Source organism: Lissotriton helveticus, chromosome 7 (assembly GCF_964261635.1).
Source record: "Lissotriton helveticus chromosome 7, aLisHel1.1, whole genome shotgun sequence".
NCBI lineage: Eukaryota > Metazoa > Chordata > Amphibia > Caudata > Salamandridae > Lissotriton > Lissotriton helveticus.
In genome coordinates, this window is record NC_136068.1 from 1,953,455,613 (window position 1) to 1,953,483,140 (window position 27,528).

At 48.8% G+C, this 27,528-nt stretch overlaps 1 protein-coding gene across 2 annotated transcripts in view; it reads right to left on the minus strand.

Annotated features, from left to right (window-relative positions):
- Window positions 1-4,553: 4,553 nt before the first annotated feature.
- Window positions 4,554-27,528, minus strand: part of LOC144770976 (uncharacterized) — a 57,623-nt gene continuing 34,648 nt past the window's right edge. For both annotated transcript variants that reach the window (XM_078655841.1, XM_078655842.1), the window contains 3 exons: window positions 26,823-26,927; window positions 21,317-21,427; window positions 4,554-7,300 (listed from right to left, as the gene is read on the minus strand). In XM_078655841.1, coding sequence (XP_078511967.1) covers window positions 6,600-7,300; window positions 21,317-21,427; window positions 26,823-26,927 — 917 coding nt within the window. In that variant the 3' untranslated portion in view covers window positions 4,554-6,599. The remainder of the gene's footprint in view (window positions 7,301-21,316; window positions 21,428-26,822; window positions 26,928-27,528) is intronic.

Sequence of the window (27,528 nt, forward strand, 5' to 3'; positions counted from 1 at the left end):
GTATCGTCATCGAGAATCATAATCCGAACCGTAGTGTTCCAGTGACCAGTGCAATGCTGTGAAGTTTGGTTATAGGTGTTAGTGACAGGGATAGAGTTAAGCTGTTGCAAAGTACAGACCTTGTTCTCCAAGCTGAGACAGGGGAGTGCAAACTCTGCACTTAAGTTCCACCACATGATGGCGTAGTGAAGGATCACAAAGTTGGTAAGGGTTGAATGTTGAATGAGGAGGTGCATAGTCACAGATGGGGGGAGGGGAGGTGAGGTTGAGGAGGCAAACCAGTCAATAAGACTTTTTCAGGCTCTGTGTGACACATGGCTTTGTTCCTTTTTCCAACCCCTTGGGCTCCTGTTGAGTAGGATCAGTGTAATCTTAAGCGTGTCCTTTATTTCTGTGCATGCGCTCAAAGGAGAAAGGTGTAGGGTAGACAGTCTGAGAATTATTAAGTGAACAATGGTTCTAATGTGTGTGTTTTTCTACCAGTGATGGTTCCCATGCTCACACTGTCCTCATAAACTAAGCACGAAACACACTTCTTCCCTGAGTGGCGATACCAGTAACTAGCAAAGTTCAAGTAAAGAAGGAAAAGATGTGTGTCCCTGCTGTACCACCTCCATCTTTAGTACTACAGTGGCGACGAGGGTGAGCAGAATCAATTTCAGAGGCACACTATACAGTAGGCAGGTGCTAGGAAACTAGAAAGACTTAAAAGTGACAAGACCAGCCTACAAACCAGCAGTGCTCCTACTCGCAGATGGTGGGCAGGCTGGAGGGTGGAGGGGGAGGCTGAATGATCTGGCGCTAGAGATTTGGAGTTCACATTATATGGGCTGCATGAGACCGCTCTGTTGTGTTTACTGTCCACAGGCAAGAAGGTTCACATATGTAATCTTACTTAACTATGTACATGTTTCAGAACAAGCTTAAAGATGTTCCATGCACAAATATCCTATCACAACCTAGGTGTTATTGCCACTCAGACCTTCTCTTAATCAGCTCCTTGCCTTACTCCTGGTGTAATATTCACAGCCCAGAATACTCTGCAGGACGCATTCCATCTCCCAGGTCAGAGTATTCATGCAGTACTTCAAACCAAGATACAACACTACCCTTCTGTGTGATCATATCACTGCCTGCATACGTACATTTATAGTGCTAGTGGTTGTGAGTGGAGCGTGTGTGTGCCTGGTTATTCTCTGCCCTTGCAGCAGCTGTGGCCATACACATGAGCAGGGGGGGGTGTCATCTGAGATCCCTGAAGTCTTCCACATATCATCCATTGCCTTGATATTGTTATTATTATACCAGTCATTATAAGCCCAGAGCCACTCCATTGTTTTCAATAAAGCTCTCAGTGTTCAAATAAGAAGGGAAGGACTGCCTGAAGGCTGCCAGGCAGGTCAAGTCTCATTTCCACACAAGAGTACGAGCTTACTGCTTGTGATGCTAATGTCACTTCTGCCCTGATGCCTCGTGGAGAGCAGACTTAGGGTGATTCGGAGTAGTTGTGTGCACATATGTGCCAGTCCTGCGGCAGTGTCTCTGGGATGGGCTCCGTTACTTACCCTCCAAAAGAAACCCCGCATAACATTTTAGATCAGTCTTTTCAACAGTACAAAATATGCTTATTCTACGTATTCATTTTAAAATGGCTGCATCCATGAATACATGCAATTTGTGATTTCGATTCCCTACCCTGTTTCTTCTCAAGTTACAAAACTATACTGATATTTATTATTGTTGTGAGACTAAGAGCCTCATGTAGGGATTAGCAGGGTGAAAGCTCCTCTGTAAACTGGCAGAGCGAGAGCTCCCCCGTAAACTGGCAGAGTGAGAGCTCCCCCATAAACTGGCAGCACGAGAGCTCCCCCATAAACTGGCAGCGCGAGAGCTCCCCGATAAACTGGCAGAGTGAGAGCTACCCCGTAAACTGGCAGCGCGAGAGCTCCCCCGTAAACTGGCAGAGTGAGAGCTCCCCCGTAAACTGGCAGCGCGAGAGCTCCCCCATAAACTGGCAGCACGAGAGCTCCCAGTAAACTGGCAGCACGAGAGCTCCCAGTAAACTGGCAGAGCGGGGCTGGCAGCGCGAGAGCTCCCCCATAAACTGGCAGCGCGAGAGCTCCCCCGTAAACTGGCAGAGCGAGAGCTCCCCCATAAACTGGCAGAGTGAGAGCTCCCCCATAAACTGGCAGAGCGAGAGCTCCCCCATAAACTGGCAGAGCGAGAGCTCCCCGTAAACCGGCAGAGCAAGAGCTCCCCTGTAAACTGGCAGAGCGAGTGCTCCCCGTAAACCAGCAGAGCAAGAGCTCCCCCGTAAACTGGCAGAGCGAGTTCTCCCCGTAAACTGGCAGAGAGAGTGCTCCCCGTAAACTGGCAGAGCGAGAGCTCCCCGTAAACCGGCAGAGCGAGTGCTCCCCCATAAACCGGCAGAGCAAAGCTCACCCGTAAACTGGCAGAGCGAGAGCTCCCCCATAAACTGGCAGAGTGAGAGCTCCCCCATAAACTGGCAGAGCGAGAGCTCCCCGTAAACCGGCAGAGCAAGAGCTCCCCTGTAAACTGGCAGAGCGAGTGCTCCCCGTAAACCAGCAGAGCAAGAGCTCCCCCGTAAACTGGCAGAGCGAGTTCTCCCCGTAAACTGGCAGAGCGAGTGCTCCCCGTAAACTGGCAGAGCGAGAGCTCCCCCGTAAACTGGCAGAGTGAGAGCTCCCCCATAAACTGGCAGCACGAGAGCTCCCCCATAAACTGGCAGCGCGAGAGCTCCCCGATAAACTGGCAGAGTAAGAGCTACCCCGTAAACTGGCAGCGCGAGAGCTCCCCCGTAAACTGGCAGAGTGAGAGCTCCCCCGTAAACTGGCAGCGCGAGAGCTCCCCCATAAACTGGCAGCACGAGAGCTCCCAGTAAACTGGCAGCACGAGAGCTCCCAGTAAACTGGCAGAGCGGGGCTGGCAGCGCAAGAGCTCCCCCATAAACTGGCAGCGCGAGAGCTCCCCCGTAAACTGGCAGAGCGAGAGCTCCCCCATAAACTGGCAGAGCGAGAGCTCCCCCATAAACTGGCAGAGTGAGAGCTCCCCCATAAACTGGCAGAGCGAGAGCTCCCCGTAAACCGGCAGAGCAAGAGCTCCCCTGTAAACTGGCAGAGCGAGTGCTCCCCGTAAACCAGCAGAGCAAGAGCTCCCCCGTAAACTGGCAGAGCGAGTTCTCCCCGTAAACTGGCAGAGCGAGTGCTCCCCGTAAACTGGCAGAGCGAGAGCTCCCCGTAAACCGGCAGAGCGAGTGCTCCCCCATAAACCGGCAGAGCAAAGCTCACCCGTAAACTGGCAGAGCGAGAGCTCCCCCATAAACTGGCAGAGTGAGAGCTCCCCCATAAACTGGCAGAGCGAGAGCTCCCCGTAAACCGGCAGAGCAAGAGCTCCCCTGTAAACTGGCAGAGCGAGTGCTCCCCGTAAACCAGCAGAGCAAGAGCTCCCCCGTAAACTGGCAGAGCGAGTTCTCCCCGTAAACTGGCAGAGCGAGTGCTCCCCGTAAACTGGCAGAGCGAGAGCTCCCCGTAAACTGGCAGAGCAAGAGCTCCTCCGTAAACTGGCAGAGCGTGTGCTCTCCGTAAACAGGCAGAGTAAGTGCTCCCCATAAACAGGCAGAGCGAGTACTTCCCCATAAACCGGCAGAGCAAGAGCTCCCCTGTAAACTGGCAGAGCAAGAGCTACCCCGTAAACTAGCAGACCGTGTGCTCTCCGTAAACAGACAGAGCAAGGGCTTTCCGTAAACAGGCAGAGCGAGTGCTTCCCCATAAACCGGTAGAGCGAGAGCTCCCCTGTAACCGGCAGAGCGAGAGCTCACCCTTAAACTGCCAGAGCAAGAGTTCCCCTGTAAACTGGCAAAGGGAGAGCTTCCCCGTAAACTGGCAGAGCGAAAGCTCCCCCATAAACTGACAGAGTGAGTCCTCCCCTGTGAGCCAGTAGAGCGAGAGCTCCCCCGTAAAGTGGATGAGCAAGAGCTCCCGGTAAACCGGCAGAGCGAGAGCTCCCCCATAAACTGTCTGAGTGAGAGCTCCCCTGTGAACTGGATCATACAGTGAATAGGAGTTGTATCCTCTTCTTTAACTTAACACAATTCCTCAGCTTTCTATACATTGCATTACAGATCTATGTTATATATATAGGTGACATCTGCCCTAGGCTGGCATCCAAGTGTAAACCTAAACTCCCCCACTTACTACATCTGAGAGCAGAGCCTTAAGACACTTCTCTGGATATTTTAATGAGCTCGAAGTTGTACCTGGCCGAAAGCAAACATTGCTACATGGTTTGCTTCGGAGGTCTCTCTGCCCCGGAACACTTACCTGACAACATTCTTTGTTTTACTTCTCAATTTGTGCACGTTTGATCAATAATAATTAACATTAAAACAAACGAATGTTCAGTGCTCAGGTGAAGACAACGAAGAGACTCACACCTATAACTTAGGAAAAGGGCTTTTAACAACTGTTATAGCAATTAGCAGCAAGTTACAGCCCATAAATGCTACCGTTTACACCGATTTGTGACACAAAAGATACTGAACATTAACATTTATTAAGGCAAACATTGTTTTATGTGTTGTTAAAAATGAAAGATTATTCATTTACAAGTAAACACTAAAATAAATTCCATGTGAAATGAACATTGAACATGATACCGACCCGTCTGTCGTCATTGGGCGACTGGTTTAATAAACACAAATGACTTCTGCAACTGGAAGTAAAGTTTAAAACAGCGCATTGTCCACTTTGATTACGAGTCGAGATGAGCTGTGGTAATGCTGCTCTTCGTCCAGAGGATATGAAGCCCTCCAACATATCTCAGGAATGGCTTCGTTCTCCAGGTCACGCGCTCTTACTGCGGTGAGCGCTATGTTGAAGGTTGGTTTGTATTTTGCAAGACTAGATCAGCGTATGCTTTACATTTGAGATCCTGTGATATTAAGTCTCAATATCTAATCACTTTGTTACTCTTGTGTGTGGAGCACAATAGTGCCTGGAAGACGAGGTATGTCCAGCTCTGTATGATTTAACATCAGTTTCTGCTGGGACGTCCCATCGAGGACACAGCTCAGGATTCTTGTGTCTGTCCCTTTTCTTGCACTACAGTGCTCACAAATACATTGCATTCAGTCGAAGACTTTTCAAATGAGTTCAGTCCTGCAGTGGGGGTTGGGGGGGGCCATTGTTCGTCACACTGGAATGCCATCGGTGCATTCAGATGCTATGACATTACGTATGGTAACAGGCGTTGATGTGAATACACTTGTACAAATTCTGTCCTCGTGCACTTCAAACGTTAGCTTGACATACAGTGTTTTTAGAAGAAGTAATGGAAAAAGATGTTTTGATTGGTAAATTGAGTCCAACACTGCCTCGACTCTCATAGTTATCAACTGGTGATTGTAATCCTTGTGCCCTACATGAGTCGGCGCTCTGTAATGCATCGCCTGCTTCCATTTCCGTTGCATGCTCTCCTTTGCTACAAATCAGTGGCAAATGTTTACCTCAGTACTAACATTGGCCGCCTCATGGTCGTGCTTTGCCTCTTTTCATAGGCACTCGTCTCTGTGCAAAGAAATCTGTGTGAAGCGCTTGGTACATTTTCAGTGTTTTAATCCATATTTAGCTTCTCTCTTTCAAATTAAATATTTTCTGCAACAGCATGAGAGTTTATTATTCATTCCGTTGCCTTTTCCACACAATTTTAAGTTTGTATCTGGACACCCCGTGATCCCAACTATCATGAGTTGAGTTGTTCTGACTGGCGCTTGGTCCTGTTGGCCTATTCTGACTGGCGCTTGGTCCTGTTGGCTTATTCTGATTGGCGCTTGGTCCTGTTGGCTTATTCTGACTGGCGCTTGGTCCTGTTGGCTTATTCTGACTGGCGCTTGGTCCTGTTGGATTAATCTGATTGGCGCTTGGTCCTGTTGGCTTAATCTGATTGGCGCTTGGTCCTGTTGGCTTATTCTGACTGGCGCTTGGTCCTGTTGGCTTATTCTCACTGGCGCTTGGTCCTGTTGGCTTATTCTGACTGGCGCTTGGTCCTGTTGGCTTAATCTGACTGGCGATTGGTCCTGTTGGCCTATTCTGACTGGCGCTTGGTCCTGTTGGCCTATTCTGACTGGCGCTTGGTCCTGTTGGCTTAATCTGACTGGCGCTTGGTCCTGTTGGCCTATTCTGACTGGCGCTTGGTCCTGTTGGCCTATTCTGACTGGCACTTGGTCCTGTTGGTTTAATCTGACTGGCGCTTGGTCCTGTTGGCCTATTCTGACTGGCGCTTGGTCCTGTTGGCTTATTCTGACTGGCGCTTGGTCCTGTTGGCCTATTCTGACTGGCGCTTGGTCCTGTTGGCTTAATCTGACTGGCGCTTGGTCCTGTTGGCCTATTCTGACTGGCGCTTGGTCCTGTTGGCCTATTCTGACTGGCGCTTGGTCCTGTTGGTTTAATCTGACTGGCGCTTGGTCCTGTTGGCCTATTCTGACTGGCGCTTGGTCCTGTTGGCTTATTCTGACTGGCGCTTGGTCCTGTTGGCTCTCTGGGCTTGACTCCTGCTAGTTCATCTGAGGTTTCCTCCATCTTTTAGGGATGACACATTGCAGCATTTGCAATGTCCCCTATAGACCCTATCTCGTAACTGCGTTGTGGCCTCTTGTGTGTCGTTTGGTGTCCAACGAGATTGTGTTTTAGAGCAAATCTCTTTCCACATACACCGCACGGATACGGCTTTTCACCCGTGTGCATCTTTTGGTGTCTTTGAAGAACTTCCTTTTGGTTGTAGCTTTTTCCACAAATACTGCAAACGAAAGGCCTTTCTCCCGTATGTACTCTCTCATGTCTGCGAAGTGCTGAAGCTGAACGCAGGCTTTTCCCACATTCAGTACATGCATGTCTTTCTTTTCCTTGGTGTGCTCGCTGTTGCCCAGTGCTTGTGCTCTTCCCGCGGTTCTGCTCTCTCTCAGGGTACGAGTATGAAACTGGATTGTGATTACTCATGATGTCATGTTTAGTGTACGCTTCTGAGATGTGTGTACTTGGCATGACCTGATAAAAGCTGGAACACATCTGCTGGCTGCATCCATTCGGTCCCTCTTCCGTTTTTTCTTCCTTCACTTCCTGGTTGCTCCCCGACCACATATTCTTGATCAGATTCTTTGTCTCAGTAACACCCACCATTTTAATGTTTACATTGAGCTGCTCTGCTGCAGATTCACGTAATATCCCTTTGTCTTTACATACGGAAGAATGATCAACTTCTCTCCTCGGGTCCACACGTCCTTCACCTGTGGAATATGAATGAAATGATTGTTATCAGCTATAAACGTGGAAGTGCTGCAAATGGCAGCAAAGCTCCCACACTTCTGTTTTGCGCCACAGTGATCATCTACGGGAATGTAGTGCTTAAACGTACATCTTAAGCACATGAGATAACTCGCACAAAATGCTACAGAGGACCTGAAATAACGAAGGATAAAGAACCCTAGCTAGGATTCACCAACGACAAACAAAAGCATATTCCATTTTCAGCCATATATGTCAATAGATATAATGTAAAATCACAGAGAGCAACACTGACACTCTACGCTCAGGTTCCTCAAACAATGTTTTCGCATTTTACCAATCATCAATTTTTCATTGTTGAATAGGAACAGCATTGCTAAGGGCGTATTGAACAAGCATTGGCACAGCCAATCGGTCTAGTCTTTGGGACCCACTGGCATTGCTAATGACTTGTGGAAATGCTTTACATCAGCAAGAGGCTATGCAACATAGCCAGTAGTAAAAGGTACGCCAACGTGTGCACTGACATGCATCAAAAAGCATGCACACCTTCAAAATGACATGTTACAATCTTTTTTATTTACCGATCCAGCGTGCTGCCTGCCCCCCTCCCAAAAAGGGTGAATCTAGGCATGACGGCAACAGAGGAGCGGGAAGCAACACTGAATGGGTGGGGAAGGGATAAACAGCACACATGGGAGAGCAATACAGGTGTGGCCCGAGAAACACACAAGTGAGAAAGCAACATGGAGCGTGAGGGAGCCAGGACGTATGGCGGGGAGAGGCACTGAAGAAAATGCAACATGAGGGAGACAGCAAGATGGACAACAGTGTGGGTATTTGCGGGGAGAATCACATGAGAGAGAAAGCTGAAAAACACATGCACTCTCATGAAGTGCCTAAGCATAAAATTAAAAAAATAGGGTAATTCCATAAACATGAACAGTGGAAGGATAGAAGCCAGTGAATCCGAGTGAGGATAAACAGGCTATCATCCAGGGGAGGGACAAACACTAGATGGACATCTAAGATAGGATCTTGAGATCTAGGTAGAGGAGATGCTCAAGACATCGCACACAGTTTATACGTCGGCCGACATATTATGTTATGTTATGTTATATGGGTATTTATTACGCGCACAACTACTCCTGAGTATCCTGGCGCGGAGCAAAACCACAAAGAAGTCAAGAGAAAAACAGCATAACATAACATTTTTAGTAAGCTTTATTAAAAAGGTGAGTTTTGAGGAGCTTTTTAAAGCTGCTAAGATCTCTGGTATCCCTAAGAGTGAATGGGAGTGAATTCCAGAGGGTAGCCGCTTTGACCGAAAAAGATTGGCCGCCCAGTCTGGTTCGCCGGAAGCGAGGGATTACCAACCGGCGTTGAGAAGCCGACCTGAGGTGTCGACTAGGGACATGGAAAGACATACTTTTCCTGAGATAGGCGGGGCCAGTATCATGTAAGGCTCGGTGCGTGAGAACCAGAGCCTTAAATTGAACTCTTTGGGCCACCGGCAACCAGTGGAGTGTGGCCATTTGTTGTCTTATGCTACTGCGTCTGGAGATGCCTAGCAGAAGTCTCGCGGCCGCATTTTGGATGAGCTGCAACTTGTTAACCAAAAAGGAGGGTGAGCCCAGATAAAGAGCGTTGGCTTAATCCAGGCGGGACAATATGAGGGCTCTAGCGACGTTTCTCTGGCCGGCTGGGGCAGTAGAGGGAAGAATCTGCCCAAAGATTTAAGGGTCCCAAAGCAGGCACCCGTCAGTCTTTTAATCTGCTCTGAGAAACTCAAATCTACATTGAACCAAATGCCTAGATTCTTGGCTGGGCCACCTTCAGAGAGGGGACGGGGGAAATCAGGAGGCCAAACTAGTTCAATGAATTGGTTTGGAAATTGGCCATGTAGTAGGATCTCCGATTTTCCCTTGTTGCATTTAAGTTTGGCACAGGCCAACCAGGTAAATACGGCCGCCAGTCACTTTTGTGCTGCAGCCGTTTCTAGTGTCGAGTTACCCCAGGTGAACAGGAGCTGGGTGTCATCGGCGTAAGCCATAATTTTTGCACCCAGCTCCTCGGCCAGGTAGATCAGTGGGGTCATATAAATGTTGAAAAGGAGTGGGCTCAATGTTGAGCCCTGTGGGACCCCGGTCTGAACAAGCCTGGCCGAAGAGGAGAACGGGGGCATCCAGACTTGCTGGTAACGGGAGTCCAGGAAAGACTCCAGCCAAGACCACACAGCCCCGGTGAGGCCGATATCAGTAAGGCGGGCCAAGAGGAGTTGGTGAGGAACCGTATCAAAGGCGGCAGAGAGGTCCAATAAAATTAGCGCCGCTCTGCCACCCTTGTCCGTGCATAAGACATATGGTCTTGGCGGAAGCTCGGCGCCGTTTTATAAAACCCATATGTTTTGGATATAAGAGTTCTAGAATTAATGAGCTGGTCAATCTAATTAGAATACCTCCAAATGAATTTGTGTGCTATAATCTGTTTACATTTTTCAACATTATTTTAAAGGTGTATGATATTATGCTGCAACCAGCCCTGCGGCTTCACTGCACAGTGAGAACCCATCATCTTTAACAATGGCGTCTGCGCCTTTCTTTTCTTCTGTGCAGCTGGCAAAACCTAATTTACATTTTTTTTAATAAATATAAAAAGTTCCCTTTCGGGGGTAACGAGCGCTATATAAATGCACACCTTTTTCCCTCTTCTATCCCTCCGCTATCCTTCTCAATCCAAATAACTGACTAATATCCACCACTCAAATTACTTTCATATTTCACTATACTAATTCACCATTAATCCTCATGGGTTCTGGAGTAGCGTGCTATTCACCAAGAAAGTGCTTTAACATCCCATTAGGGGTAACGAGCGCTATATAAATGAAAATGAATATGCTACTTACCAGTATGCATCTGTTCCTGGCATGTAGGGCTGCTAACATTCATATCTTAGCATTAGATCGCCGCCTAGTGTTGGGTCCGGATGATCGCACATTGTTGTCCTGGAAGAGTCTTCGAAGTATCCTGAGATAGGTGGCTCCTCCCCTGGACTACAGTGCGCATGGGCATCGGCTCCATCCCCAGATTGTTTTTCGCCATTGTGGCAGAAGATGGAGTGAAAAGTGTAAAGGATGTCCATGCTAATGACTGAATACAATAGTATATCTGCAGCTGCAACAGGCACCGGGGAGGAGGGTGGGCGATATGAATGTTAGCAGCCCTACATGCCAAGAACAGATGCATACTGGTAAGTAGCATATTCAGTTCGAGGCATGTGGGCTGCTAAATTCATATCTTAGCATAGAATACATAGCAGTCCCTCCATCAGCGGCGGTTGCCCGTGCCAGCTGCAGAAACCTGAAAGAGTGTCTTGAGAACAGCCTGCCCTACAGCAGCTTGCTGCTTGGAATGCACATCAACACAGTAGTGTTTTGTAAAGGTATGTGGTGTAACCCACGTGGCTGCTCTGCAAATGTCCTCTAAAGGAATGTTCCCTAGGAAAGCCATGGATGCCCCCAATTTGCGTGTGGAGTGCGCCCTTGGGGGTATCGTTAGAGTGCGCTTGGCCTTTTGATAACATATTTGGATGCACTTAACAATCCACCTGGCTATTCCTGCTTTGGAAATAGGGTTGCCTTTGTGTTGTGGTGCGAAGGCAACAAAAAGTTGTTTTGTTTTTCTAAAGGGTTGTGTCCTGTCTATGTAGTACATCAACGCCCTCCGTACATCTAAGGTATGGAGCATTCTTTCCGCCACCGTTTGTGGGTTTTGAAAGAATGCCGGCAAGTCAATAGTTTGGTTGAGATGAAACTGTGACACCACCTTCGGAAGGAATTTGGGGTTAGTGCGTAGCACCACCCTATTTGCATGAATCTGAATGAAAGGCTCTTGGATTGTGAGCGCTTGTAGCTCACTAACACGCCTCAGTGACGTAATAGCTATCAGGAAAGCCACTTTCCACGTCAGGAACTGTAGTTCACACGAGTGCAGTGGCTCAAAAGGTGGTCCCATCAGTCTGGTGAGGACCACATTGAGGTTCCACACCGGAGCTGGTGGTGTTCTTGGGGGAATGACTCGTTTCAGACCTTTAAGGAAAGCTTTAATGGCAGGGACTCTGAAGACAGAGAGGTGCTGCCTGTTCTGAAGATAAGCCGCTATGGCGGATAGATGTATCCGAATGGAAGTGTACGCTAGATTGCACTTGTAAAGATGCAACAGATAGCAAATGATGTTAGGGATAGATGCATCTAGCGGGTTGATGTTATTGGCTGTACAGTAAATAACAAAACGCTTCCATTTCGCAGCATAGCATGCTCTGGTTGTTGGCTTCCTTGCCTCCTTGATGATGTTCATGCATTCTGGAGGTAGGTTAAGGTATCCAAACTCTAGGACTTCAGGAGCCAGATCGCCAGGTTGAGCTGTTGCGGATCTGGATGCTGAATTTCTCCATGGTTCTGCGTCAAAAGTCTGGGCGTGAGGCGCAGTCTTTGATGCGGCACCACTGAGAGTTCGAGGAACGTGGTGTACCATGCTTGGCGCGCCCACGTTGGAGCAACTAGGATGAGAGTCATCGTGTGTTGCCTTAGCTTTCTTGCCACCAGCGGTATCAGAGGGGCTGGCGGAAAAGCGTACGCAAATTTGCCTGACCAGTTCATCCATATCGCATTCCCCTGCGACTGTGGGTGAGGGAACCTGGCGGCAAAGTGTTGGCATTTTGCGTTTTCTTTTGTGGCAAACAGGTCTATCTCTGGATGACCCCACTGCTGGAAGTAGGGGCGGAGTACAGATGGGTGTAACTCCCACTCGTGCATTTGATGGCTGTATCTGCTGAGCAGATCCGCCATCTGATTGTCCTTTCCCGGGAGGTGTTCTGCCATGAGGAAGATGTTCCTCTGAATGGCCCACCGCCACATGCCCTGAGCCAGGTGAGACAGCTGTGGCGAGTGGGTGCCCCCCTGCTTTTGAATGTAGTACATCGCGGTCATGTTGTCCGTCCGGACTAACACTACCTTGTTGCACAGATGTACAATGAAGGACTTGAGCGCCATGAAGATTGCCATCAGTTCCAGATAGTTGATGTGCATCTTCTGTTGCTGCGTCGTCCATAGTCCCTGCACTGTGTAAGTGAGCAGATGAGCTCCCCATCCCTGGAGAGATGCGTCCGTTGTCAGGATAATCTGTGGCACTGGCTCCTGGAACAGTCGGCCCTTGCAAAGGTTGTGTGGAGTCCACCAATGCAGAGAGTCGTATGCCCGACTGGTAACCAACACTAGGTCTGTTAAATTTCCCTGAGCCTGGGTCCACTGATTTGCTAAGCACTCCTGGAGCGGGCGCATATGTAGCCGTGCGTGCGGGACTATGAAGATGCAGGAGGCCATCATGCCTATCAACTGCATGAACACTCTCGCTGGAAGCGAGTGTTGTGGTCTGAACTTTTGGATTAGAGACTGCATGCTGTCTATCCTGACTTGGTTTGGTTGAGCCACGGCTGTCAGGGTATTGATCGTCGCACCTAGAAACTGCCGTACATGTGACGGCTGAAGATGCGACTTCGGGTAGTTCAACGAGAAACCTAGATTGTGAAGGAGGTGAATGGTGGTCGACATGTCTGCGGCGCACTGCTGTTCCGACTTGGCTTGAACGAGCCAGTCGTCTAGGTAGGGGTAGACATGGATGTTCTGCCTCCTGAGGTGCGCCGCCACTGTCGCCAGACACTTGGTAAACACCCTCGGGGCTGTGGTGACACCGAAGGGTAGGACCTTGAACTGGTAATGCTTGCCTTGGATAGTGAACCTGAGGTATTTCCTGTGGGACGGGTGGAGTGGAATGTGGAAATAAGCATCCTTGAGGTCTAAGGTTGCTAAGAAGTCCCCTTGGTTTAACAAGGGAAGAATCTGTTGCAGTGTAAGCATATGGAAATGTTCCGATAGTATGTACAGGTTGAGGGGACGTAGATCTAGAATGGGTCTGAGAGATCCGTCCTTCTTTGGAATAAGGAAGTACAGGGAATATACCCCTGTGCCTTCCTCTCCCCCCGGCACGAGCTCGATTGCGCCTTTGTGCAGCATCGCCACTACCTCCTGCTGCAATAAGTGCAAGTGCTCTGCGGACATAGGCCTTTGCCTTGGTGGAATGTTGGGTGGAGTGGACTTTAACTCTAGACAATAACCGTACTGGACAAGTTGTAGCACCCACCTGTCTGTGGTGATGTTTCTCCAGACGGGCAGGAACCGCTGAAGTCTCCCCCCGACAGGTGTTAAGTGGTCGGGGGGCAGTGACAGAGAGTCACTGTTTGCTTGGGGTAGAGGAGCGGGAGTTGTTGTTTCCTCTGCCGCGACCTCTGTTGCTGTTAGTTCTGTAACCTCCCTTGTTTTGTTTTGTGAACGAGGATTGTGCCCCACCTCTGGAGAATTGCGATTGTTGACCCATTTGTCCTCTGGTGACTCCACGTGCACCTGAGCGACGAAAATTATTGCCACGAAACTGTTGAGATTGTAGGGCCCCCATGGACTTAGCAGTTTCTGTGTCTTTCTTTATCTTTTCGAGGGTGGTGTCAACATCTGGACCAAACAGTCTATCAGGATTGACTGGCTGATTAAGTATGGTTGTCTGGATATCAGGTTTAAACCCTGATATGCGGAGCCAAGCCTGTCGTCTCAGCATGACGCTAGTGTTGATCGCCCTAGCTGCTGTGTCTGCGGCGTCAAGTGCACACTTGATGGCTGCGTTGGAGATCAGTTTGCCTTCCTCTATAAGCAGTTTGGTGCCCTCTTGAAACTTTGGAGGCAGGTGTTGTACAATCTGCTCTAGGGTGTCATAATGTGCCCTATCGTAACGTGCTAAGAGTGCCTGTGTATTTGCGATACGCCAAAAGTTGGCAGGTTGTGCAGCTACTCTTTTGCCCCCTGCCTCTAGCACCTTGGACTCCTTGTCTGGGGGAGGAGCTTCACCCGTCGTCTAGGAGTTGGCCCGTTTTCTGGCATTTGCGACCACAAGAGAGTCCAGTGGCAACTGTCCCCGAATGTATGCGGGGTCTGCAGGTGCTGGTCTGTACTTTTTCTCTATACGTGGATTGACCACTCTCGCTCTGGTAGGTTCTTTAAAGATGTCAGCTGCATGCTTGAGGACTCCCTTGAGCATAGGCAGTGTTTTTACAGTTCTTTCAGAGACTGAAAAAGTGTCAAAGAGAAAGTCTTCTTCTACTGGGTCAGCATGCATGTCCACATCATGATTAGCAGCTGCCCTTTCAATGAGTGCATGAAAACCTGCAGAATCCTCTGTTGGTGATGCTCGTGCACTGAAAGGCTGTGGGTCTTGCCCCACACTTTGGGCGCCCTGGTCACCAATGTCATCATATGAATCTGGCTGTGCATCTGGTTCATTGATGGGGAAGGTGTATTGGTCATCTTCATCATATCCCTCACCCTCAGAGTGTTCCGGTGAGGGAGTAGGGCTCCTTCTTGGAGGAGGCTGTATAGGTTCTATGAGGCTAGAAGCGTCCTGAGGGAACCTTTTCTTCTTTAGTGGGATGACATAGGAGTCCACAGGCTCTGAAGTGATCTTCCTCTTGTAAAGGGTTAATCTGCCTGTGTTGGCGTCGATGAAGTGCTCAGAATCGTCCTCTGATTCGAGCACTCGACTTGAAGGCACCCCTGCCGTTGAAGAATCCGACTTCTTTGGCGTCGATTTCGTAGAAAATGCCTTCGGAGCCTCCTTTGGCGGCAGAAGGAAGAGAAGCTTACTCTTAGGCTTTGCCGTAGGGTCCTTCGGCGTCTGAGGCGATGGCACCGGAGCCGACGTAGCAGCGTCCTTTTCCCTGATTCTCTGTAGCGAAGCGGCGATGAGGGACGCTTCACCTACAGTGGCTTTTGGCGCTGACGAGGATGTCTTGACCTTCCCCTCGGATCCGACTTTATGGTGGCTCTTTTGAGTCTCGGACGCTGATGCAGTTGCCGCCGACCCAGAGTCCTTGGAGCGATGCGCAGATGTGCCAGCCTTCGATCCGTGTGCTTGTGTCGGCTCCGTCTCCACTACGCGACCGACTAACGGAGTCCCAGTCGGAACCGGAGCGTTGCCGCTGGCCTTGGCGTGCTTGGACGGTGTCGCAGCGGTTGATCCGTGCCGACCACCCTTATTAGAGGATCCCTCCTCTGGCACCGATTTTGACCCTGTGGAATCGACCGATTTCTTCGACTTCTGTTGCCCGGAGGCCGACGGAGTCGATGCGGCAGCGGGCGCAGTAGTTTTCTGTGTCCCGGCCGCCATTTTAGGGACGCTCGAGTCCACAAGTTTCGGTTTCGTTTTCGGGTCGGCCATTTTAGGGGTAGACGATACCGTAGGTTTCGGTTTCGGTTTCGATCCGGCCTGCCCAGCAAGTATGTCCGTGGCCGGGCCTGAAGGCGGGGCCGTGGCTTGCGGTACGGGGTCTTGGGTAAGGCCAACTGGCGATCCCGTGACCCGATCGTGATCTTCGAAACCTTCGGGGCATAGCTCGTCCCCTGAGCTATCTGCCGCGGCCCCATAAATCTCTTCGACGTCCCCTACCTCGTCGACGTATTCAAGGCCTTGACCCACGACTCCGTCGTCGTCTACCGGATCCGCCTCGACCTCCGTTTCGGGTGGGGATATTTGGAGATGATGACCCTGTTCATCTTCTCCATGGTCGCCGAAGATGTTTTCTGGATCCGGGGCCGCTTGTCTGGCCTCCAGGCACACCGCGCGCCGAAGCTTGAGAGTCTTTTTCGACCTGAATTGTGCACAGGCCTTGCACTTGCCGTCGTCATGGTCCGGTGAAAGGCATTTGTTACAGACCGGGTGCAGGTCTATATGTGGGTACTTAGACCCACAGAGCGGACAGTACTTAAACGGGCTCCGCTCCATGTTGAAAAGTTGCGGTCGTGTCGCGATGAGAAGGCCTCGATGTCCGAAGAGTGAAAAAACTCCGCTGAATCGGACTCCTAGAGACGGAAGAACTCGAGACCGTGCGCAAACAATACCGACGCTATGAATACAAGGCCTTTTGGCCTTAAAAGGTTAGTTTTGCTCGGTTCCGACAGAGAGAAGTCGAGACCGCATCCGAACCCAATGGCGGAAAAAAACAATCTGGGGATGGAGCCGATGCCCATGCGCACTGTAGTCCAGGGGAGGAGCCACCTATCTCAGGATACTTCGAAGACTCTTCCAGGACAACAATGTGCGATCATCCGGACCCAACACTAGGCGGCGATCTAATGCTAAGATATGAATTTAGCAGCCCACATGCCTCGAACCCTTTTTTCCCCTTTTCTAACCCTCTGCTATCCCTCTCAATCCAAATAACTGACTAATATCCAGCACTCAAATTACTTTCATATTTCACTATACTAATCCTTTATGGGCTCTGGAGTAGCATGCTACTCACCGAAGAAAGCGCTTCAACACCCCACCAGGGGTAACAAGCGGTATATAAATGCAAACCTTTTCCCCTCTTCAATCCCTCCGTCCAAATAACTGACTAACCTATCCACCACTCAAACTACTTTCATAATTCATCATACTAATTCAACACTAATCCTTTATGGGTTCCGGAGTAGCAAGCTACTCGCCGAAAAAGCTCGTTGACGCCACGTTTGGGGTAGTAAGTGCTATGTAAATGCAATTACAATACAATACAATACAATATTGATCTCAGAGGAGATCTCAGAGAATAGTGACGTTAATTGCACATATTTTGTATGTTTTTATAATGTTGCTCACAGAGGAGGTCTAAAACAATACAATTGTGGGTTTGAGATGGACAACCTGAGACAAGCGAAGGCAAGCAATGGGCCGGCTGTAAACCCTTGTAAGTTCTTGTAAGTGCACAGTAAGTCTTCGGAACCAGACAGCTTGCGCTGCCTGGTAGGCTCGACCTAGAATGACATCACGGGGCTCACATAATCATAGTGAGTGATACAGCACAGTGAAGTTGTATTAAAAAGGGGCTCGAGTAATCTTTCTTCAGTCAAAGAATTGAGCTGGTGCTATTGTGACACAAACGTGTGGCGTAAGAGTAGTATTCAGTCCGGGTTCCTGTACTGTACCTACACCTCACCGTCCACCCTCCAGGCTGGTCCGAGCAGCTAATGCCGAGTGGGGCAATGGGAGGGAGGGAAACTCGAAGGAGCGTTGAGAAACCAGGTCGAGGAGAACAGAAAAGGACTGAATGCCTCCTACGAGCACGATTGAACTTCCTGGGAGATGTTTCGAACAAGATTTCGAATTAGCAGAGAATGCCTTCCTCACTGCTTGAGGGACAAGGCACCGTAGAGAGGACCCATCTTCACCAGCCCTGCTCACAGTGTCACAGAAGACACAGGGCGCCCTGTACCCTGAATCATTTTTTAAAATGCACCTTTTTTATACATTAGGAGATGTGTTTGCCTCTACTCTGATGTGATCGCTGTGTATGAGGCGATAGCATTTCCTGGCAATCTAGAACCAAAGCTCAAAGAAATAAACCCCAGTTAGCAAATATGTAAAATATTAGCGACTTACATCCTTACATACAAGATTGTATGACAGATGAACTAAAAAAGAAATACCTCTGCCAGAAAGAAGATGGCCTGAGAATCGAAAACAAACAACTAAGGGGGAGGAGCACCCCCAAAGAGCCCATTTCAGTAAACACAAACACACAAACATGCGCACACAAACACAGACACGTGCACACAATCACAGACACACACACACACAAACACAGACACACACAAACACAGACACAGACAGACACACACAAACATGCACACACAGACACACACAAACATGCACACACAAACATGCGCACACAGACACAAACATGCGCACACAGACACTCACAAACACAGACACAAACATAGACACACACAAACACAGACACACAAACATGGGCACACAAACACAGACACGCGCAAACACACACAGACACACACACACAAACATGCACAGACACACACAAACTCAGACACAGAGAGACACACACAAACATAGACACACAAACACAGGCACACATAAACATGCACAGACACACACAAACACAGACACAGACAGACACACACAAACATGCACACACAAACATGCACACACAAACCCAGACACACACAAAATGCACACACAAACATGCACACACAAGCACGCGCACACAGACACACAAACATGCGCACAGACAAACATGTGTGCACACAGACACACAAACATGTGCACACAGAGACACACAAACACAGACGCACAAACAGACACAGACAAACACAGACACACAAACATGTGCACAGAAACACAGACACACACAAAATGAGCACACAAACATGAGCACAGACACAAACATGCACCCACAAATACACACAATCATGTGTACACAAATACAGACACACAGAAACATGCACACAGAAACACAGAAACACAAACATTCACACACACAAACATACGCACACAAACATGCGCACACAGACACACACAAACATGTGCACATAGACACATACATATACATGTAAATGCATAGTCACACAGGCATGCCCCTACACACAAGACACACATGTAATAAAGATCCTTCTGATTAATAAATAATGCGTGTCAAATAACATGAAAGTTTTGCACCCAAGAGGAGAAAGCTGCACTTTACAAGACTGTGTTTTCTAGCATTGACCAGAAAAGGCCAAAACACGGCTTGACTCCACCTTGTATTCCTTTGCGCCCGTGTGTTTGTGGCACTCTGTCTCCAGAAGCAGCAGAAAGTGCAGAAATGACACACTTTGTTGCTCTTGGTGAATACAGAAAGATTCTTCCATTGAAATGAAAGAGTTGAGGGCCTGTTCTTTTCCCACCTGTGCAGCAAGTCTATTCATCACATGAGTGTGTCATTGTTTTGAGAGTCACTAGCTTTGCACTGTCGCATCCGATGACATCAGGTCTAAACGAGTGGTATTAATATTCTTTCACGGGAAGATGTTAGGATGGCGTTAGAAGATGCTGCATTACAATCTGCCCTCTGATTTCTTACCCTGTGTAACATTGTGATCGCCATAGGCTGAGATTGTGATTTTCACTGCGTATTTGATTATAATAAGCCTCAGTCTCCCCGCGAGCTTGTGTCTGGTTTGAGCAGACCCACATCAATCTGTCTCATGCTCAGGACTTAAAATATTTTTGTTACATTTACTGCTGCATTTGAGTGAGCCTTTGCTGATTCCCTAAAATAACTGACTATATTTCTGACTTCTTTAAGCGTTTTGGGGCCAGATGTTGGTAAAAGCAAATTTGCGAATCCTTAATAGCAAATTTTCCCGATTTGCTATTAAGGACTCGCAAAATTGAATGTAGGTAGAATCGCTAAAATATTAGTGATTCCTTAATATTTCTTAAAACCGAATCGCAAATTGAGATTCGCTAATAAGCAATAAGTACCCATTCATTTCTATGGGCTAGGAGGCCCATAGGAATGAATGGGAAGGTATTCACTATTTGTGATTCGCTATTAAAGAATCGCAAATAGCGGGAGCTTTTTGAAGGGAGCCAGGGTGTCAAAAGGAAACACTGTTGCAACCCTGAAATGTGCATGTGTGCACATGTGGCGCACATACATGCCCTAAGGGCCCTAAGGGCATGGATGTGTGCCACACGGCACTTAAAAAATAAATAAAGCAAAAATGTGCTTTTTTAAAGGAAATCGCTCATTACCACCAACTTGAAGTTGGTGGTAATTAGTGATTCCTTAAGGCTAAAGGGCACTTTCTGTTGAGCTACTTAGGGCCATATGTATCAATGTTAGATTTTGCGATTCTCAAATAGCGATTTTTTGCGAATGGCTATTTGAGAATTGCAAAATGCTATGTATGTAGGATTTGCAATACATTTTGCAAATTCTACATATTCCTTAATTGCGAATCGCAAATTGCGATCCACAATTAAGGAATACCTCCCCATTCATTCCTATGTGCCTAGAGGCCCATAGGAATGAATGGGAAGACATTCTCAATTTACGATTCGCAATTAGTGAATCGCAAATTGAGAATGCAATTTCAAGGGTGCAGGGGTGTCCAAAGGACACCCTGTTGCACCCCTGAAATAAGCATGGCTGCACATGTGACGCACATACATGCCCTAAGGTCATGTATGTGCTTCACACTGCACTTTGAAAAATGCAAAAAAGTGCATTTTTCAAAGTAAATCGCAAATTACCACCAACTTGAAGTTGGTGGTAATTTGCGATTCCTTAAGGCCAAATTGCACTTTTTTGGTGCTTCTTACATTGCATTTAAGGAATCACAAAATTTGCGATTCCTTAAATGCAATCGCAAAGTAAGGAATCGCAAATTTTGCGAATCCTTATTTTGCACGCAGATTTGCCTTAATACATACCATTTGGTAAAATTGCATTCGCAAACGCCGAAGTGTTTGCAAATGCATTTTTGCTTGATACATATGGCCCCTACATTGCATTTAAGGAATCGCAATTAGCGATTCCTTAAATGCAAGAGCAAAATAAGGAATCATAATTTTGCAATTCCTTATTTTGCTAGTAGGTTTAAACCCACCTACATTGCTCTCAAATAGTGATGGCAAACGCTGAAAGTCTGCGAATTTCTGCTTTAGCGATTGCTATTTGGTCACCTACATTTGGCCCTTGATTCTTTAATAAACCTTCATGCTTTGTAACTTATACCCTATCTCATGATGGGTATAGGCGCCTGTTTCATTGTGGATTTTGATTCTGTTACGACACATTACCGCCTCTATTTCTGAGGCCGCCATGAAATGACCACGCAAGTCGGCAGAGGGGACCCAGAGACAGGCACCTCCTTAAAAACACCACCAAGAACGCCGAGTCCCACCGTCAGAAGCCTGGCTGTAACTTCTAAAGAGCAGCAGGTGCAGCCAGCACCGTAGCACCGCGGACACATGAAACGAAGGCAAACACCCACTTCTTTACAAACTAGCAACACTGATGAAAGATCCCAAGAAATCATTCTCCATGGTTTCCTCTGGCAGTTTATGTGTGCATTAAAAGCAGCAGAATGGCCTCACCTGCAGGGCGGGGGAAGTATCCCAGTCTCGGATAATCCTGGCTGTCGATGGCGTAGATCTCACCGTCTTCATCAATCCCGATGGACGCAGCTGGGGGGGTAACTTTAGGCCCTGTTATGAAAGTACAATACAAGTGTACACATGTTTATGGGACTACTCTGGAGGTGCAGCCAACAGAGCATTACAGCGCCCGGCCTGCCTTACGCTTGCATTCATGCCTAGCGCCCTCGACCATGAGAGACAAACGTGCATGTACTTTAGTAAAGCTCTTTGTAAACCTGAGGCCACTAGGCCAGTCCACAATATAGTGGTGTGTCCACTGCCACCCTGGAAAGTTACTAATTCAAACAGAAGGCGTGAGAAAGAAATGGGTGCAACTCCATATTTGAACGTCAGTATGTTTACTCTTGGGGGGCAGAGGGGGATGGGTTATATTTCCCATGCGGAGAAAGGAAAACCTCCACCCAGGTCTGGCATGCAGATACCACTACAGATCACAATGGCAACAATACAAACGCCTTTCACCTCAATTGGCTGTCAGCCTGTCTCTTCTCGTATTTAGGCTCTGTCTGAATAAGTGTGTGGGACGCTAACACAGTGCAGGGTGTTTTTAAGGGGCCATGGCTGTTTTGGGAGCCTTCTGTAGTACCACATAAGGGGCAGAATGAGCCTTGGCAGGAAAGCAGACGGACTCGCCTGGTGTCCCCCGGGTGTCGGTTCATGTCTCCCAGAGGCAGGCTGAGCTGTGTTGTCATTGGCCTTTTTGCCTGAGAGAATGAATTGTGTCAAAGAGAAAACAGAAAGTACAGTATCTCTGTGGCGCTGGGAGAGCGGTCTGAAGTAGCACAATCCGTGACTGGGCATATTATGTCTATCATTCACATGGGTGAAGTGTTTCATGCTGAAGGAGGCTGTGAAGGGACTCTAGGGAGGGTGACAGAGTGGATTCTGTCAGGAGTGTGCCGTGAGGAGCTGTGCTAACGAGCCGCCCTCATTGACGGAGGCCGGGTGGGCCATCATGGCTGCCCCTGGACCTTGCCATTGCTCCGAGGGACGAGGGTGTCCGGCAAGAGCCGGGCGCTCTGTGAATCAGATCCTTAGTGGGAACTGTTGGGAGTGACCGCTGAATCTAAAGCGCCTGCAGCTCTGGGCATCTTCAGCGACAGGGTGCGAGTGGGGGACAGTTTACCTGCCCGTGGCGGAGGAGCCCCTCTTTGCGTCTTGGGTGGGGCACACCAACAGCTGTGGTTTCCAAGGGTTTCATTGGGGGTCTCACATCAGTACGTAAGGGTGGTCACCGGAGAGCTTGGAGTGTAGACACCTTTGGGATAAGCTGCCCACTGATCTCAACATGTACAGCCCGCACAGAGTTCCTCACAGTGCAAGTTCTCAGTTGTCTTACGAATGGCCCGGGCCAGGCAGTACACGATCCCCATGTTCTTGCTTAGAAGTAGATTGTGTGGTTGGATGCGATGGAAGAGTCTGATATGGAGGTAGGAGCGTGCGTCAGGAATGTAAAGCCAGAATATTGGTCCTGTGGAGGCATGCGTGCAGCTTATCCATGGAGGCCTGTCCTGATGACTCAGCAAAGTGGAGGCACCGCGTGTGTGCACTGAGATCAAGTTGGAGAGCCGGAGGGACTCAGCATGGTATCTTTGTAGAGAGGCAGCCCCCATCTGTTCTGCCAGAACCCCTCATAAACACAGGCCTTCAATCCCTCTATGAGGGAGGATGAGAGCTGCTTTCTGTTTGGAGCTGGTTAGCACCACCCCAGAAACGCCATGGCAAGGCAGCTGCAGGGAGGTAGCTCCCTGGACAGACACTCCTGCTGCTGTGTCATGGTAGACGTTTGTAGGCCTGAAGTAGAAACTGTGAGCAAGCCTTCTGGCGACCAGGCCCTGCAACAAGTTCTAACCCGCTGTCACGGGTTCTTGAGTTCTAGGCTGTGAGGTGAACCCGCTGTCACGGGTTCTTGAGTTCTAGGCTGTGAGGTGAACCCGCTGTCACGGGTTCTTGAGTTCTAGGCTGTGAGGTGAACCCGCTGTCACGGGTTCTTGAGTTCTAGGCTGTGAGGTGAACCCGCTGTCACGGGTTCTTGAGTTCTAGGCTGTGAGGTGAACCCGCTGTCACGGGTTCTTGAGTTCTAGGCTGTGAGGTGAACCCGCTGTCACGGGTTCTTGAGTTCTAGGCTGTGAGGTGAACCCGCTGTCACGGGTTCTTGAGTTCTAGGCTGTGAGGTGAACCCGCTGTCTCGGGTTCTTGAGTTCTAGGCTGTGAGGTGAACCCGCTCTCACGGGTTCTTCCGTTTTTACTGTCCGTGCTCGGCCTAGGCTGTGAGGTGAACCTGCTGTCACAGTGTATGAAGCTGGGTTTCTGTGCAGTAATTCCCCCCGCTTGTTGCCAGATTTCGGATGCACTTTATTTTGATGTGCCCTGGGTCCCTGCCAATCAGGTTCCAAGGGCCTGGGTTCCCTTCCCACAACTGTACCTTTATACCTCCAATTAGCACCTCTCTGGCCACATGTAAGTCCCTTGTAAAAGGTACCATGGGTACAAAGGGCACTGGGACCAGGGAAGGCTCTAAGGGCTGCAGCACTTATTGTGCCACCCTTAGAGACCATGTACCTTTACACACACACACACTGTCTTGGCAGGCTGAATGGTTTGGTGCCGAGAAAAGTAAAGATTCAACATGGCACACATCCCTGTGTGCCATGCCTACAACCCACTGCCCTTGCATGGAACAGTCACCCCTCTAGGTGGGTGCCCTATGCCAGTGGTGAGGGTACAGGTGCATGAGCCCTGTACCCCTACAGTAACCAGGTCCATTCCTGGGCACTGCAAGTTCAGTGTTGCCATTAAGAGTATATGGTGCTGGGAGTTTGTCATTACGAACTCCACAGCACCATAATGGCTACAATGAAAACTGGGAAGTTTAGTATCAAACTTCTCAGCATATTAAACCCACACTGATGCCAGTGTGGGATTTAATGTAAAATGCACACAGAGGGCATCTTAGAGATGCCCCCTGAAAAACGACCAGCCTCTGGTGGGTTCCCTGACTGGTATACACCAGCCTGCCACCAGAAGACATGTTTCTGGTCCCCTGGAGTGGGAGCCTTCGCTCCCTGAGCACAGAAACAAAGCCTCTCCTCGGCGGAGGTGTTCACACCTCCCCCAGGCCAGAAGACCTATCTGTGGCAGGGGAGCTTCAAAGGCCTTGCAGCCTTTGTAATGCAACCCCCAGCCTCTCCTACTATCCGGGTCCCAGTCAAAGTTTCAGGTCGACCGTGACAGAAGTCGACATTGGATGCGGGCGCCCCGCTGATCCTGGTCCAGGTTCTATCTCTGCACTACGAAGCTTGCCTAGTTCTTTCTATCGTCAACAGTGACGTTGAGACCCGTTCAGCTTGAGGCCAGCACTGGCCTCAACGTCAACAGACAGGTGAAGTCCAGCAGTCCGGTGAAATGGTTCTCAACAGTGTTCGAGACTATCCACAAAATGGCAAGTAGCGGGAGTCTGGGAGCCTCTGAATCTGTACCCAAAACCCATAATCTTTTTGGTAAGTTGCAATTCTGGGGGTGGGGGTGGAAGAGTACCCTTTGACACCAGCTAAGGGGCCAGAACCTTGGAGACACCACTTGGGGGTAGGACTCGATCTCACAGGTTACACTAGTGAAGTCCAGGGCAAGTCCAGTAGCAAATGGTCAGCTGGGCACTTTGCAGGTGCAAGGCTTCTTTAGACTTTGTGTCCCTGAAGCTTAACAGGAGGCAAGTCAACCAGCCCTTGGAGTCCACTCACAGATCCTTGGCATGGGTGGGAAAGGTAGATCCTTTGGGGTCTCTCTCCACAGGTTCAACAGCAGAAGCAGCCTGTCTCTTTCTGAAGTCCTGCCGTGGCTCGGTGGGTGCAGCAGGTGCAGTCTTTCTAGGTGCAGCCTTCCTCTGTGAGGTCCACAGGCTCAGTAGAAGCTGTTCTTTTTCCTTTCTTTGAGAATCCAGCAGTGTTCCCATGAGGCATTCCTTCCCACTCTACCATCAATTCCTATGGGGTTGGCACTAAACAAACACACAGTGCATCTTTCTGCCCAAATCCAAGATGTCAGGACCCGTCTTACCTGGGACAGGGCCATGGGCACAGCCCAAGGTGTGTCCAGTATTATTAGCCCCGCACTTCCGGAAAACTGGTCCTGCAACTAGAAGAGGTGCCAGCCTGTCTACCTACACGAAGGGAAGGGGAGGCGGCAGTGTGACTCCCATCTGCCTATCAGCGGTGGTAGCACCTTTGAAGCTGTGCCATGTGTGATCCGAGCCTTCCTGTTGGAGACGGTCACAGCTCCTCCCATTATGAGATGTTTTGTTCCCTATTCCTGGGAGCGCTTCACACCTCTCTGCAGGATGTTAGCCCTGAACCTGTGGTTGTGGGGATGAGATGAGAGCCCTGAGCAGAACCTGAAGAAAGATTCTCCTGCTCTCTTTTTGGCACAGCTGGGGAGATGTCCGTGTTCGTTCACGGTGTAGTTTTAAACAGTAATGATTAAGTGTGCCACGTGAAGAGCTGTTTCCATTAGCTGACTCAAGATTGCAATAGAAGCGGAAGACTTATTCTTTCAGGATTAAACGACTAATCTCCATCTCCACGTGATTAAGTACCTGTGTGAGAGGATTAAAACGAACATTCTTCACTCCCATGTGACTAACGCACCTGGTTGAGAGGACTGTCGTGTTGCGCATATTATTGTCTTCATAAAGACCCGCAGCGACTGAAAATATTGGCGCGTTCAGGGTCGAAACGTCGACATTATTCCCAGGCCATATAAACTTGGAGCCTCCAACGAATTGGAAAGAAATTAAAGAGTTCCAAGATTGTATTAGTTGTTGGTCTTACGAAATAACTTGTATATAAATGTATATTTTCTTGTATGAAATTTTAACACATTTTGTTGCTCACAAGTTCATTATTTATGATTGTCACTTGTTTTTGCACTATATTTGATATACTGACAGTTATTGTAGATAATGTATAGAAATGACGCATTGATTTCTAAAACAAGATAAAGATACTACAAATGAGTATTTAGATTTATTTTTGTTTATTTTAAAAGATTTGTTACAGAATTCTAGAGGGTTTTTGTTGGTTCTATCAGGAGAAGTGTATAAAGGAAACCGTTTGGATAAATCATATGTGGCTGAAACCCGACAGAACCACTATTTTTTAAACTACGTGAAGTCTATGCGACACAGAAATGAAGGCAATTTGTAATAAAACAAGGAAGCTGCGCACTCCTGAGCACAGCGCCATGAAGGGAATCTTGTTACCTAACTCAATCATACTCATTTTATCGACCTCAGAAGAATAGAGTGCTGAGTGGCCCTGCCGGGATTTGAACCTGTGACCATGAGGTGGAACACAGGCCACTACAGTGGACACATTAGTCCACTGAGCATCTGGAGCGACACATCTGCAGCCAGGCAGGATCTCCCCTGGAGGCCCAATACACTCACCTGCAGAGGCGGGTCCCTTCACCTCCGAGGGCAGGGCGTCCAGGGAGCGCGGCCCGCCCTCTCGTTTAATGTTCAATGAAGCATCAGGTGTAACATATGCCGGTCCTGTCAACAATAAAACGAAAGCAAAATGTATCATCAGCAAAGCGCATCAAGAGTTTGTTACTTCCTACATACATTGTGTCAGAAAAGGGTTATTATTTCATTGCCCTCAAACGGTCCTCCACTCCTCATACAAGTCTGAAGAACCTAGAACAGTTCAGAGAAACACGTCATCACACGGATAGTGAGCCGCAGCGCAGGCGTGCTCGACACCCAGGCTCTAGGCTGGTCCCTGGCCGGATTCCTCATCACACGGACGATCGTAAGGGGCGTCACGTGGGGGGAACCATGGGAAGAACTCACATCTCTATATGTGGATAATATCATTTATTATGTGACCAGCCCCCCGCAACGATTACCCACCTCACAGATATTCTGTGCCTTTTTTTGGCAATACTCCGGTTACACAGTAAACTGGGACAAATCCCTCATGCACCTAATAACAGGCCCTGTGCCCCGCTGCCCAGACGTGTCGACCTCCCTCTATCAACTGAGCATTTCATACCTTTACTTAAAACTCAATAAAAACTAATAAAAAATAAAAATCTACTAAGTGCAAGTATAGCTTGATTCCAGTGGCACAGTGCATGCCCAGACATGGGTC